The following is a 15055-nucleotide window of genomic DNA, read 5'->3' as shown; positions in this document are numbered from 1 at the left end:
GCAGAAGGAAAGGGCTGCCAGAGACCAGCAGAGTGAGAACAGAGCAACTGGGTCCTCTCTTTCTTCTGGTCCTCTGAGTCCTTCCTTCCTCAAGGAGCGAGGTCCCGTAAGGGAAAGCAGTGGCTCGCTGTCCTCAGGAAGGATGGCAGCTGAGGCTTCTGCTGTCCAGCCAGGAGCGTGGTCAATTCTTCCTCTTCCAAGCTTGCCCTTCCAGGGCAGGGGCAGAGGGCTGTCTCAGTGGTGGCGTCACAGAGGAAGCAGGGCAGAGGCACGGCTCTGGGAGAGGAATGTGAATGGTGGAGTGCTTGCTTCTCCTCTCCCCTGGGTCCAAGTACAGAAGGGCCTGAGGAGGGCCGTCATCACAGCACTAGGAAGAGGACCAGCACAACCAACAAGATGGCCAAGAGGATGGCTATGGCACACCACTGGCGCCGATCTGGAAGGCAGGACACAGAGATGACCTTCCCAGGATTAGGCACTCCCCTCCCTGAAACACAGGTCCTTAGACTTTAGGACAGCATCGCTGAAGCAGAGGAGGAACAGAGCGTGCACATGACGGGCAAAGCGGCTCTTGACTCTGCCCAGGCACCAGGCTCCCTATGCTGTTCTGCTGTTCTAGGGGCTGCACTGCAGACACGCCTCCAACTCTGCCATCAAGTGCAGGCTTTGAGTCCCGAGCCGTTAGCTGAGGTCTACAGAGCTTAGCTTTCTGCTGGTGGTCGGTGCGCCAGGGAAAAGGCTGCTAGCACAGGTGTGACAGATCAAAGCCCACCTGCTTTAATCTACCACCAAAGAAATGTACGTCAGCACTGCGTATGCTAATCTCTCAGGGAGCTCTGTGAGAGGGTGAAGAGGAGATGAAAAGCACTGCTGGTCGTTTCATGAAATGAACAGCCAAGAAAGCAAGCTCCCATGGCAGAGAATGATTAATTTCGTATCACACCTAGATTACTTAGCCAGTAAGTGTGTTCAGATGATTTACACAGTGGATCTGTAAATGAAAACCTTCAGCCCAACAGTTGGGAACAATCAGCACAGGAGTGAGAGGCTGGGGCTCCTCTGTGTGAATGGTGAGAGCAGGGAAGCCCTCTGTGAGACACAGGGGCAGACAGGCTGCAGCCCATACTCCTGAGTCTACAGCTGCTGCCCACAGGGCCCTAGCGAGGGCTGAATAACATCTGCGTCACACACTGGCCAGGACAGAGCTTGCGGCACTCACTGAGACACCACCATTATTAGGATGCTTTGGAGAAATGTGGACCACACAAGCGACAGTTCCACTAGCAAGTCCTCCAAAAAGGATGCTACTAAGAAGCTAGGTATGACGGGTATGCCTGTTAAGTCAGCACTGGGAAGGCTCAAACAAGATTCCTACAAGTTGACAGCCAGCCTGGGCTACACAATTACCAAATCAGACAGAGCTATGCAAATCCTGTTAAGGAACAAAAAGCAAAGAGCAGCGACAGGGGATGACAGAGTGTGTAGTTGTCTGCTGCACAGGCATGACATCTGCCTCCCTGAACCCAGGTAAAGCGAAGGCACAGCAGCCGCACCTGGAATCCAGTGCTGGTGGGCAGGGACAGGTAGATCCCTGGACTTTGCTGGCCAGCCATTCTAGCAAAAATTAAATGTTTTAGGTCTCAAAAAATAAAACTACTAAGGTGGAAAGTGATAGAGGAAGACACTCAAGGCTGACCTCTGGTCCACACGCACAGTCATCACCTAGGAAAATGCAGCTGAGTTGGCAGGAGTAACACCACCATAAAGTGTAAAGGTGTAGAGTTGTTAAAGGCTATTGGAGAGCCACGGGTTCCAGCACAGCAATCTTTGTTGAGCATAGTGTAGGTGGTTCTGCATTTAGGGAAATAGTTAGCAAAACTCTCCATAGAGCAAATCATGTACTTAATAACCGCCACGGGATCAGCGTCCTAGAGCTGCTTTGTGGCTAAAAGACATGAACACCAGCAAGCACTTTACTGGACCAACACCTTGTCCTGACACCCCAGGAGCTCGCTGTGTCTACCCACTCCTTGTTGTCTGAAGCGAGACTGCTCTGAAGTGGGCGAAGAGGCCTACCACAGGGAGAGCGCCAGTGATGGGAAAGCACACATGCTCTTAACTCCAAGATACTGGACTGTAGTTTCCATCCAGCATGGAGGACTGCCCCTTATCCTTCTGTCCTAACAAGAAAAGGGTGAACACAGTGACAAAAACAGCCCTTCTTAGACCCTGCAGAGGAGTGAGGCCACAGGGCGGCCTGCTGCCCTGAACAACAGGAAACCTACAGACAAATCGTGGGAAATCACATCTTGGAGTGGCACCCTTCCTCCACTTCAAAGCTGGCAGTGACTGCCACTGGGACCACCGCGGAGCTGGGAAGCATGAGCTGTACCCGGCCAGCTGCTGCTCAGAGAGCCCAAGTGGACAGCTCTAAGATATAACCTGATAACGCAGTGCTTCTCAGCCTTCCTGATGCTGCGACCCTTTAATACAGCTCCATAAAATTATTTTCATTACTACTTCATAACTGTCATTGTGCTGCTGTTATGAATTTTATAAGTATCTGATATGCAGGATAGCTGACATGCATGCCCTTTGAAAAGGGTCCCTTGACCCACGCCCAAAGGGGTCACGACCTAGAGGTTGAGAACCACTGTATTAAAAGGAGCCCAACATTGGTGAGCTTTGCTTCCAAAAGCTCAACCAGCCTGTCAGTGAGCGTGGGAGAGTGGAAACGTGTCAAGGTGCTAGAAATGCCACTTTTTCACACCTGATCACTACCCAGTGTACACACGGACCAAAACATCTCTGTAGTTCAAAAATATGTACAAATATTATGTGTTAATTCCAAAAATTAAATTAACCAAGAATTTTTAAGACACTAAAACTCCAACATGACAACATGATGATGGATATGTCATATTTTTGTCAAAATCCATACAATGGGCCTGATATGGTGACATGCACCTTTAATCCCAGCACTGGGAGGCAGAGGCAGGCAGATCTTGGTGAGATGGAGACCAGTGTAGTCTGTGGTCTACATATCAAATGCCAAGCCATCCAGGCCAGGGTTTCACAGTGATACCCTGCCTCAAAAATAAAAATAAAAATAAAAATAAAAATAAAAATAAAGAAAGAAAGAAAGAAAAAGAAAAAGAAAAAAAGAAAAAAGAAAAGAAAGAAAGAAAAACAAAAAGAAAAGGAAATCAATGCCAGATATGATGGTGTACACCTTTAATCCTAGAACTTGGGAGGCAAAGGCAGGCAGATCTCAGTGAATTCTAGTATAGACAGGGTTATGTAGAGAGACTCTGTCTCAAAAAAAAAGAAAAGAAGGAAGAAAGCTTATTAATATAAAATTGCAATAATAAATCATGGAGACCAGTGCAGAAACTAACACAGCCCAGGCCAGCATTTTAGAGCCACTTTCCTTTGAAGCGGTTAAGTTGCTTCTGTGAGACATGAACTAGGCTGCCCTAGGGAGCTATTACCCCAGCACACATCTGAGTGCACACAAGGAAGGGGGCCTGGCTAGAGTTTTCTGGTACCAGGCATGGAACCAGAGCTAGCCTCTGCTCCACCACTGGCCTGCATGTCCAGCCGGAAGCAAGCTCGGAACAAGAGGAAGTCCAATGGTAGTTCCTTCCTCAAGGTGTTCCCCTGCTTTCAGGAGAAAGCATGAATCCCAGATCGTTGAAGGAGAAGGGGAATTTGGCATTATTCAAGAGCATTTTTCTCTGGGTAAGAAAAAGGCAAGTTACTGTCTCTCTTGGGTCATTTATAAAAGTGAGTGTGGGGTCTTGGCCCATTTCTTCCCCAAAATGATCAGCCAAGAAGGGATGGGAGGGCCTGACCCTCAGGAACTAGTGGCGTGTGCCCGGAGCTGCTCAACCAAACCCTGACGTTTAGAGACTGCCTTGATGTACAGGTTTGATAACAAAGCAATCAACTTAACCAAAAGTTATGGAAGAGAAAAGAGACATACAGACTGCCTGGTCAATAAACTGAAGCAGACATCATAGCAGTGTTAAAGCCAAGGGTATCTCACGCTCACTGTTCTGTTAGCATACAAGAGCACAGTCATTTGCTCTCTTCTGTATACAAATATAACCAAATATCTCACGTTGTTTCCCAAACTTCTCTTTCAGGAGAAACAGAATAAAGCAAAAGAAAGCTTCAGTGCCACAGCTACTCTGCAAGGCTTCCTACACTACTCACACCCAGAATGCTAGACAACACACACACAGATCCCCTTTGTTCACCCACTTGTCCCTGACAGAGCTGATGCTGAAGGAGCCACTTGACTGCACGGCTCACATACACGCCAGGCCAGCCTGGCTTAAACTGGTTACATAACGCTTCCTTACAGCAACCTTTTTTTTTTTTTTTTTTTTAAGTACAAGGGTTCTGAGGAGACGACTCAGAGTTTGGATCCCCATACTCACGTAAAAGCCATGCATGTGCCTATAACCTCCCCCCAACCCCTCCACAGGTTGGGGGAAAGGCAAGGGAGCACTGGTCAGCCAGGCTAGCCAAAATGCTGAGGTTCAGGTTAGTGAGTGACTTAGTCTCAAAAGAATAAGGCTGAGGGCTGAAGGGATGGCTCCGAGGTTAAGAGCACTTCCAGAGGACCACGGTTTAGTTCCCAGCACCCACGTGGCAGCTCACAACTGTCCTAACTCCAGTTCCAGGAGACCCAAAACCCTGATACAGACATACATGCAGGCAAAACACCAATGCACATAAAAAATAAACTAAGAGTAATAGTAATAATTGTAGTAGCAGTAGTAGCAGCATCAGGAGCAGCAGCAGCAGTAATAATAATAATAAGGTTGAGAGGCTGGTGAGATGGTAGAGTGAGGAAAGTACTTGCTGCCAAGTCTGACAACTTGACTTAGATCTCCAGAACCTACATGGTGGAAGAAACCAACTCCCTCAAGTTGTCTTCTGACAGACACACACATTGTGCACACAAGCTCACAGATAGATAGATAGATAGATAGATAGATAGATAGATAGATAGATAGATAGATAGGCAGGCAGGCAGGCAGGCAGGCAGGCAGACAGGCAGACAGACAGACAGACAGACAGACAGACAGAATAAATAGATAAACAGTAAAGTAAAAATGACCTCTGGTTTCCACAGATGCACACACATGTAAGAACACATGTACACACATGTACAGCACACACTCATACATAAAATTTAACAACAGACAGATAAATGAAGCAGAGAAGCGTAGGTAGAAGAGGCGAGAACAGAGGAGCCCTTCTCTAGTCACAGGGAAGCGACCCTGAGCTGGTGCCTGCTTCCCGCATATGCACAGCTTCAGGCCAAGAACCTGCCTGAAGCGTAAAAGCATTCGGCCTACAGAAAGGAGTAACTCAGATAGGAGTTTCCTTCTGGTCTAGATATTTACAGAGCACAGATACACTATTACACACCCTTGCATTCTTATTCATTCAGTGCCCACTGTTCTGTGGTGCTTGGCATAGAGCATGGGGCCTCACCCATGCCTGGTGAAGTACTCTACCACTGAGTCACACCCACCACCCTCAATTTTTTAGTTAAGAAATGAAGGCCAGACAGTAGTCTGAAACTTAGCTAGTCCATGGCATTTGTATTTCAATCTTCCATGTCACATGTACCTGACGAGGACACCACAGGGGAATGAGGTGTCAGGAGATGGGAGGTGTTTTTTAATAAGGGGGCATCCTATGGTCCTAAAGGACTCAAATTATGCAAGAAATGTCTCTAGTCTTCCTTTCAGCAAGCAACCCCCTCCAGATAAAGAGGAGATACTGGGTTTTGACTTGAAATATGTCATTTCCTGTCTGACAGGGGAGGTGATTTGTAGTAATTAAAAAAAAAAAGTCATGAGAAAACATCTTCAAACATAGTAATTGACCTGAAAACTTACTTCTTCATCACCGTCCTGGCACACACTTGCCAGAACAGCACTCTACAAGGTCACTATAGTCTGAAGTAGTAGGTATTTTTCTAATGATGAAAGGAAGAAAGTTCAGAGAAGACAGCAACTGGTACATCAACTGCAACCTTAAATAAGCTCCCTAGGGCTGTTGAGCAAAAGTGCCTGCTGCACACATGTGCCATGGAAAGTGTACACACAGACAGACAGACAGACAGACACACACACACACACACACACACACACACACACACACACAGAGATAAAAATACCAGAAGACAAGAGAAACAAGAAAAAGTAAGGAAGGGCTGGGAGAAGTCTCCAAACTGTGGCCCACAAGCACAAGCCTTTGCATGCTCGTATTCCATTTCTGACCCTAAAGCAGCACAGGCAGGAGACTGTCACAGACAGAGCTAAGTAGGAACACCTAGGAGTCACTCGTACATACCACTGGTCATGTGAGACACTTTTGCAAGTTTCTTCATCACGTTGTCCAGTCGAGACTGAGTGCTCTCCAGTTCATGAGAGAAATCATCCAGCATGCTGGAGAGGAGAGGAGAGAGTAGGTGGTAAGCAGAGCTTTGCATCTGCCACGTGATTAAGCTGGGCCTGGGCCTCCATTTCAGTAGAGATAACAAGGGACTTCCAGAACTCAGGATTCCACTCTAATACCCCAAACTGTTGAGACAAGTTAGGTCTTTTTATAAATTTGGGAGATCTATGCCTTTAAAAAAAAGCTAAGTTGCATATGCTTCAGATTAGTCAACACTCCTTACAGGGCCTGGGGTATTCCCATAACCAAGCATGCTTGCATTTCTGCAGAAGAACCCTTGAGAATCACAGCTCCAGTCTGAGGTTTTCTATCACATGAGTTTCCTGCACATTAAACACTTGGATCTGTAGATTTCCGAACTGCAGATGAGGCAGTGTGGCTCTCACTATGCAACACTGCCAGCTTAGGCTCAGTGCCATCAGAGAGCCAGGCTTTGCCACTTGAGCAAGGCACCCCACACAACTCTGAAACTCTTTTGGTACCTGTTAAACAGGGTGATTCTACTAAACCAATTCCTGCCAGGGGCCTGCCAGGAGCACGTAATACACAAAAGCACTTTATGTTGGTGTGAGTTAAGGAGTGCACTTTAAATCAGACAGATTCCCCTGGAAAGCACTCCGCCTTATTTATGTTAAAAGCCAGAGACCTGATGTCCCTGATGGGGTTGGGTAGGGTGTGTATATGTGTGTGTGTGTGTGTGTGTGTCTCACAGACAGACAGACAGACAGACAGACAGACAGACAGACAGACAGACACCATCACTGCAGACAAGCTGCATTTCTCCAAGAACTAGAGATATCTCTGAAGCTGGGTGGTGGCGCGCACCTTTGATGGCAGCACTTGGGAGGCAGAAGCAGGCAGATCATTGTGAGTTCAAGGCCAGCCTGGTTTACAAAGCAACTCCAGACCAGCCAGAGCTGCTTTACAGAGAAACCCTGTCTCAAAAAAAATGGGGTAGGTTGGGGATGGTGTGTGTGTGTGTGTGCGCACACACGCGCACTTAATACACTATATCTACAGACAAGCAGTGCTTTTCCAAGGAGAACTGGAGAACCAGCTCATGAGGCCTCCACTATTTGCTGTCCAACCCGCTGCTGGAAGACACAGCAGTGAATACTGTATTTGTATTCTAGCAACCCTTATTTCATAAATTACTACACATTCCAGCCTTCAACTTCTGACTAGTTTGAGGCTAAAATTAACACTCCAATTAGTGCCACAGCCTTCCTACAAAGGCCTTATTTACTTTGACAATGTCACTGGCAGCTATAAACTGTTGTTCTGGGTGCAAGCCCTCAGAGGACACACGACATACCCTCAGGATGGAGCCACCAAATCCTCATTAAGTTAGCTATCATACTGTACACTGACAACTATAAGTAAATAAGCCTTTGTTCTACACCTGAGCTTTCAAATTAAAACATGCTTAGCTCATCTCAGACCCTGGGAGCACTTTGCTCCTGTGGCTGGCAGGCAGCTCCAGGCAAAGCACTGAAAAGATTGGGAATGAATGCTGGACCATGTGATTTCCACCCCTGCATCCTTCCCACCTCTCTGATATAGTTGTGTCACAATTTGATGAGGTCAATGTTGTGTGTGCTGGGCGTAACTTTTCTCACTAAAGCTAAACAGACATATTGCTCAAATTTCAGCCAAGTATAGCCACAACCAAGCTTCTGTCCAACAAAGTCACTAATGCCACTTTGCATTTTCTGGCAGCTATGCCTTTTAAAGGGTTTTTTAAATTGAGCCAGGATCTCTCATGTAGTTCAGGCTGGCCTTAAACTTATAAAGATGACTCTTAACTCCTGGCCCAATACTTCTATCCACACCCCCCAAGTGTGTGGCCCACCCCACCTGGCTAATGCAAGGCTAGAGACTGCATACTAGTTCAGCACCACACCACTGGCCTCTGGAGTTAATTTTTAACTATCTTTTCTCTACTCTACTATATCCAACATGTAACATAAAGTTTATTACTATACTTCTCTGCCCCTTTGCTTCAAACTTGAGCAGTCACTTTCCGCTCACAGCACATGGCAGTTCAGACTGGCCATACCCCGCATGCTCAGTGGCTATTCTATGCAGCATATGTAACAGTTCAAGGCCTGTATCTCTTCCCTTTCATTTTCTTCAATACACAAACACCTATAAGGATTTTGCTTAGCTATAATTCTCTTCTGTTCCCATCACTTCAGCTTCTGCTGGTACTGTCTCCCCTTCTGAAGGAGCACATGTGTGTGTGTTATGATGCTACTTTTGTCCTCAGATTGCACTTGCTGGTGCAGCATTATCAGATTGGGATTGGGCCCTAGATCATGTGATTCCCATCCCTGTATCTTTCCCACATCTCTGAAATAGTTGTGTCACAATTTGATGAGGTCAATATTCAACATTAGCATTAAGCCGCCTAAGACCCAGCTAGTCACAGCTGAGAGGTCTGCGGTGGAAGTCACATTACTTCACGTTCACTCCCCAGCTTTCTTTGGCCTACTGAACCCATAGCCAGCCACGTGCCTGCTTTCTGTCATCTAGACTGGGATAACTGATGTTCCCTGTTCTATGTTCTCCAGAAGTTTTATAACTTTGCAAAACCATTTCTGTTCTTGCTGCAGTGACTTTGAAGGGAATGGATACAGACCATCGTCACTCAGCATCTTTGACTAGGTGTATCTCAGGTCGTCTGTTCTCAAGCTGCCTCACTAACAAATTAGCTAAAGCCCCTTTCCATTTTAAGTGGGAACTCACCCCGTGTGGTTGGGCTCTGATACTCTAGATTCCCACCTGACATAACCACCTGGCTCCTATCTGGATACCATGTGAAAACCAGCATCTGCTCACATCACCACTCCAAACCCATCTCCCTGCCCCCTCTCCACACTGGGAAGGGAAAGTCCTGCCTCCTCATCACACTGACAAGGCCCTCCCTGCTGGCCTGACTTTCCATCAGGACTTCCACTCCCTCTTTCCCCATGCCAGACACTCAGCCCCTTGCTCTGTGCACACCTGCGCCTCTGGCTCCCCACGCGCCTCTTCCCGCCCACACACACAGCTATCGTGTGCACAGTCACTTGCTCCCTCTCAGCCACATATCATGTAATCATCCAGGTTTCAGCTGAGCCTCTTTCTTGGGAAAGACAGGGCTCTCCAACCAGCTGTACCAGCCTACTGCAGTGACAGCAGCTCTCTCCCCAGTGCCACCACGGAACTATTTCTCTTCATTTGTACAGTATGTGTTGTCCCTGGGGTGCGGCAAGCAATCTGAATGGTAGGCAGAGCCCACCCTGCTCACTTCTACATCCCCAGGGCCTCCCACACTGCGTGGTGCAGAACCAAGTGCCCAGAAGAACTGATAACGAGCATGTGTAACGGTGAACATTAAGACTGGGGCACAGCTTCTGAAACATCGTGCTAGATGTCCCCCCCACCCAGGAAAAGAAAAGTAGAATGGCCTATGGCAGCACTCAAGAAAGCTGTCCTTACTTCTCACACGTTAGACTGCGAAAGACATGTTCTTCTGCAAAAACAATTTTAAAGAGTTATGTTTTGGTTTTGGTTTTTTTCTTGTTCTGAGAGGGAATATGCTTTTGCTAATGAAGATAAAAATGTTCTTTTATAATATTATGTTTTATGTTCAATGTAGGAGGGTCCTGGGATGACAGCTGAGAGTCCTAACACCACCGTCTCCTGTCTCCCTTCAGGCCTGCCACCTCTTCAGAGCACTGGCTCCAGAGGCTGTGGCCCTATCTTCTTGCCATCTTAACCATGCCTCATGATTCTGCTCAGAGAAATTTGTGACAACTTTGCCTAAACCATAGTTGTGAACTATATCTGGTAGGTTTCTTCTTTGGGGGAAGTTTCTCTGTATAACAAAGTAAAAACTGCAGCTTTTCTCCTCTGGAGCCCTGTAATTCGCTGCCAGGCTTTCCAGGCGCCCCTCCCCCAGCGTCACTGCAGATAAGGGCCTCTTACTACTCACACTGCCTGTTCCTCCAGCTCCCCTCCGATGCGCTGGGACATGTTCTTCAGCACCCCGATGCTGCCAGAGACCAGCTCCAACTGCTCATCCTGCTGTTCCACAATCAACTGGTGCCAGAGAAACGGAAATAAGCAATTAAAATCCATCTTACCTGGTTCCAAGCCCAGCACTCCAGCAGCTGCTAGTTTCTTTGCCAGCTTGGGACAATTCACATTCAAAAGCAAAGCCCAGAAATCAAAGAACCAGGCCATTGCCTCTGAGGAGCACACTGCTCCGAAGACTGGATTGTCAAAGCTACTGCTGTCCCCTGCTGATCCAACTTGTGAGCAGTCAGAGGGCCTTGAAACCACCAAGACAGATTTACTCTGCTTGGCTGAGGTCCAATAAGGGAACAGACAGTGGCCGAAAGCACAGAAACATATGACCACCACCTCAGGGGTGGTTAGGAAGAGGAAGCCCACTGCCAAAGTCTCTGTCTACAACACAGTGCCACAGCATCAGGGAACGACAGTCTGGCAAATCTCTGGGTGTGAGAGGACTGCATTGAGTCCTTTTTGTCAAGGACAGTAAGTTACCTCAATGGCAACTGTTGGCTAACAAAGACACACTTTTAATTGTGCTGTGGTTCCATTACTCTATTAAAAACTTTGCTTCATTGTAACATTTGAGAGCAAAAACTAGTTAGGCCAACATGATAACATAAATGGAACAAAATAACACAAAGCCTACATATGCACATAAAACACAGTATCTATGAACCAAAGTTTCAGTGGACAGCTGACTCTCATATCCTGATAGATAGTTTAATCATTAGCTTCCTTTTACTACATAGCTATCCATAAAAGCAACACAAACTGGCGTGGGGGCCCAGGCCTACACTCTCAACATACACAAAGCTGAGGCAGAAGGATTTTGAGTTCAAAGCAGCCTGGACCACATAGCATCATCTGGCTCAATAAAATAAAAACAATAAATAAATAAGTAAATGCAACAACATGGAGACAATTAAATTCATTTTCCTTCTGTACTTCAGCCTCTATCAAAGCAACTGTTTTTTTTTAATATATTGGAACAAATTAACAACTTTAATGGACTTTCTGAAAGCATCTTTGTTAAAAATAGACAAAAATCTGAATGTACAAATAAGAGGTTGGAGAAGAGGGACTGTTTTGTTTTTTTAAATCCTTGGCCTCAGCTGGGGTAGCATACACTTTTAAACGCTGCACCCAGAAGACAGAAGCAGGCGCAGGTCCTTAAGTTGGAGGCCAGCCAGCCAACCACAGATAGTTACACAGTGAGAGCCTGTCTCAAAACAACAGCAACAAAAACAAGACCTGCACATATCCTTAGCCTTGTCAGGTTAGATGTCAGCTTTGTTTTTCCTGAGATCTAGCAAGTCTGGTTCTTTTAGATACCACATTCTCAAGATATTAAACAGTGTATATGACCATTACACACTGGGCGCCCAAGCATAGGACGTGCTCAGGTCTAGACTGCTTGTCATCAGGTAACAAGCCTGTGGCTAGCAGAGGAATCAAGGGAGGCACCCTCCCTGCTACCCGCTGTTCTCCACCAGCTGCTCTCAGGTACCTGCTGCTGGGCCTGCTGCTCCTCTATGAAATGGGAGTTGGCTAGCTGCAGCTCTCGATCAAGGCGCCCGTAGCGATCCGTCACTCCAGCATTCCACTTCTGGCTGCTGCTGTCTCCTAGCAGTGCCTGTGTGAGCAGGGACAAGCAGTCAGGAGAGACAACCAGGAGCTACCAGGTCCTCAAACCTGGACCAGGCTTTGATGTGGACATGCAGGTTAGTGGCTGGTTTGAGGACCATCAGGAAGGGGCCTCTCTGTCTTCAAGACCTCTGGACCAGCCTCACAGATGGATGCAACTCCTAAGAAAGAGAGTGGCTGGGGAAGATGAGAGGGAGCAAAGGGGGTGGGCATGCTAGGGCAAGCTAGCTACAGTTTGGTTAAGTATGTGCCAAAGGCCCATGAGGTAAAGGCCACCTTGGCCACTGGCTAGCTTCTTTGAAGGGTTCAAGGTAGATGAGATGAGCTGGTTGATAGCTTTTCCTAGCTATAGCTCCAAAAAAGAACAAGAGAGGGGGAGAAAAATTAGAAAACAAGAACAAAACAAAACAAAAGCAAACCCAAGCAAGCAAGCAAACAAACAAAAACCAGACATGAAGGAATGAATATTCTACCTCACCAAAAGAAATGTCAAACAAATCAGAACTTGAACTCAAGTTTAAGTTCTAGGTGCCAGCTGCCATCCTTTAAGGAGTTTCTTTTCATTTACATGTGTTAGTGTGTGTGTACACGTGGGTATGTGCATGTAAAGGAAGGCACTGGATCCCCGCAGCTAGGGTTACAGGCATCTGTGAGTGCCTCATATGGATGCTGAAAGCTGATTCGGGTCGCAGTCCACTGGAAGAACAGCAGTGCTGGTAACTGCAGGCCTGTCTCCAGCCCAAAAATGAGTTTCTTTCATAAAAAGCATGCAATTTCTTAAAATACTTTCAACAACCAGGCATGGTGGCTCATGCCTGTAATCCCAGCACTCAGAAAGCCATAGCAGGAAGGTTTTGTTTTTGTTATTCAGTTTCAGGACAACCTGGGCTACTTAGCAGCAAAACCCTTACTTAGACAGCAAACCCCTGTCTCAAAGCAAACAAAACAATCCCCTCCCAAAAAAACGAGCTTTGGGGGGGGGGGGTGGCGGGGGCGAGGGCTGGCTCAGGTCTTTGATTCTTGCACTTGGGAAGCGGAGGAAGGTGGATCTCTGTGAGTTCAAGGCCTACTCATTGTGAGTTCTAAGACAGCCTGGACTATGTAGAAAGACCTTGTCTCAAAAAAAACAAAGATTAAATAAAATAAAATAAAATAAAAATTTGAAACATGTTAAAGATTCCTCAAATGTCTATATAAATTTCATTTATTTATTTATGTTTGAGACAGAGTTTCACTATATATCCTAGACTGGTTCTCAGCTTGCACTGTGTGGGACAGATTGACCCTGAACTTGTAGCCATCCTAGAGGTACAAGGAAGTTGCTGGCTACATCAAATCCAAATATAACCTTGTCATTATCAAGAGCCTGGAGTCCTCTTAAAAAGACATAAGTAGTCAAGAGTCTTTAGCAGATGCCTGGCACGCAGAGGTGCCAGCAGAACAGCACAAGGTGCTGTGGGGCTCAGCAGCTAGGAGCAGGGGAACTGAGGAATGCTGGCTAAGGTTTGTCTAAATGTCTGCCATAGGCCATGTGGTAAATACTAGCCTGTGGCACCCCTGAGAGGTAATGGAACCTTCTAGAAGTATAGCTAATACCCACAGATCAGTGCACTGGTCAGTCCTCATCAGAGAAGCCTCTTCTTGCAGTAGATGGTGATTAAACTGGACAGTGTGCAGAATCAGAAACTTTGGAGCACTCATCCCTAAGGGGGATGCCTGTATCACACCCCTGCCCTCACAGCACAGTACCTGTGTGGAGGAGGACGTTAAGAGCCAGAGAGAGTGGTGACTCCAAGGAGATAGTGTTTTTGAGACATAACGGGGTGATACACATGAACTCACAGGGACTATGACAGCACAGCACAGACAAGGGTTACACAGGTTCAAACCAGACAAAACCCCAGCATGGTAAAGAGGAAGTAGGCACAAGGTCCCATCCCAAACAAAAAGCTATTTGCCACTGAATGATGCCGGTTGAATGAAAATCAATCCAAAAGAGTGACACTGGGCATTCTTCACCAAGTCTAGGACAGGCCACACACTCAGGAGCAGTTCACCAACATAAAACGGACCACACCTTGGTTTTGTGTGTGCTTGCTTTTGTGTTTGGTTTTGCTTTTTTAAGAGGAAAAGAGGCAGCTGGGGGCGGGGGGATGTGCACACCTTTAATCCCAGCAGTGTACACAGGTCTTGTTCTTGACCATATAATCCAGGGTGTTCAGCAATTGCACATTTCAACTATCTAGCAGGCATTTCTTTCCTGGACACTTACATTCTGGTGGTTTCTCACCTGTCTGTTTTTCCTTTCAGCCAGTGCCTGCACGGAGGAAGCTGACATCTGATCCTTCATGTCCTAATGAGACAGAAAAGGCAGAAAACAAATGAAAATACTCTTAAGGGAAAGCATGGCCAGTATTTCCCTTATTACCAAAATACCCGACTTACTGTCTATCTTTAGGCAAAATGACAGCATTCTTTGGCCTTTATTTTCAATTTTAAACATAAGGAAATAGGAAAGACCTTCCCTTAAAAACAGATAATGCAGACACTAAATTTAAGTTGAAAGAGAAAGGCAACTGCCAGTCAGAAGCTCTCCTGAACTTCCCCGAGCCTCGCATGAGCTGATGCCATCTGTTTGCAGGTTGAGGGGATGCAGGTCCAGAGTGACTGATAACGTCTCAAAGTCACACAGCCGACCGATGACAAAGTGAGGATAGCACCAAAGGCCTGTGCGCAAGGACTAGCACCCTCTAAAACACATTTAGAGCCTGTTCTTCCTGAAGTACATTTACCATTAATGCGAAACACCTGTGTGTTCAGTTGTCTCTGAGCTGTGTATATTCGCAGTACAGGCTACTTCTAATGC

The 15055-nt window shown here is 46.6% G+C and overlaps 1 protein-coding gene across 1 annotated transcript in view; it reads right to left on the bottom strand.

Moving 5' to 3' along the window:
- Nucleotides 1-224: 224 nt before the first annotated feature.
- Stx6 (syntaxin 6) overlaps nt 225-15055 on the bottom strand; it is a 40702-nt gene continuing 25871 nt past the window's right edge. The window contains exons 4-8 of the mRNA XM_051147613.1: nt 14480-14542; nt 12053-12178; nt 10463-10569; nt 6379-6473; nt 225-436 (exon numbers count right to left, since the gene is read on the bottom strand). Of these exons, the coding sequence (XP_051003570.1) occupies nt 360-436; nt 6379-6473; nt 10463-10569; nt 12053-12178; nt 14480-14542 (468 nt within the window). The 3' untranslated portion in view covers nt 225-359. The remainder of the gene's footprint in view (nt 437-6378; nt 6474-10462; nt 10570-12052; nt 12179-14479; nt 14543-15055) is intronic.

Source organism: Acomys russatus, chromosome 6 (genome assembly GCF_903995435.1).
Source record: "Acomys russatus chromosome 6, mAcoRus1.1, whole genome shotgun sequence".
Lineage (NCBI taxonomy): Eukaryota > Metazoa > Chordata > Mammalia > Rodentia > Muridae > Acomys > Acomys russatus.
Note: the sequence above shows the minus strand (reverse complement) of the source record. Positions and strands in the feature narration are given on the sequence as shown.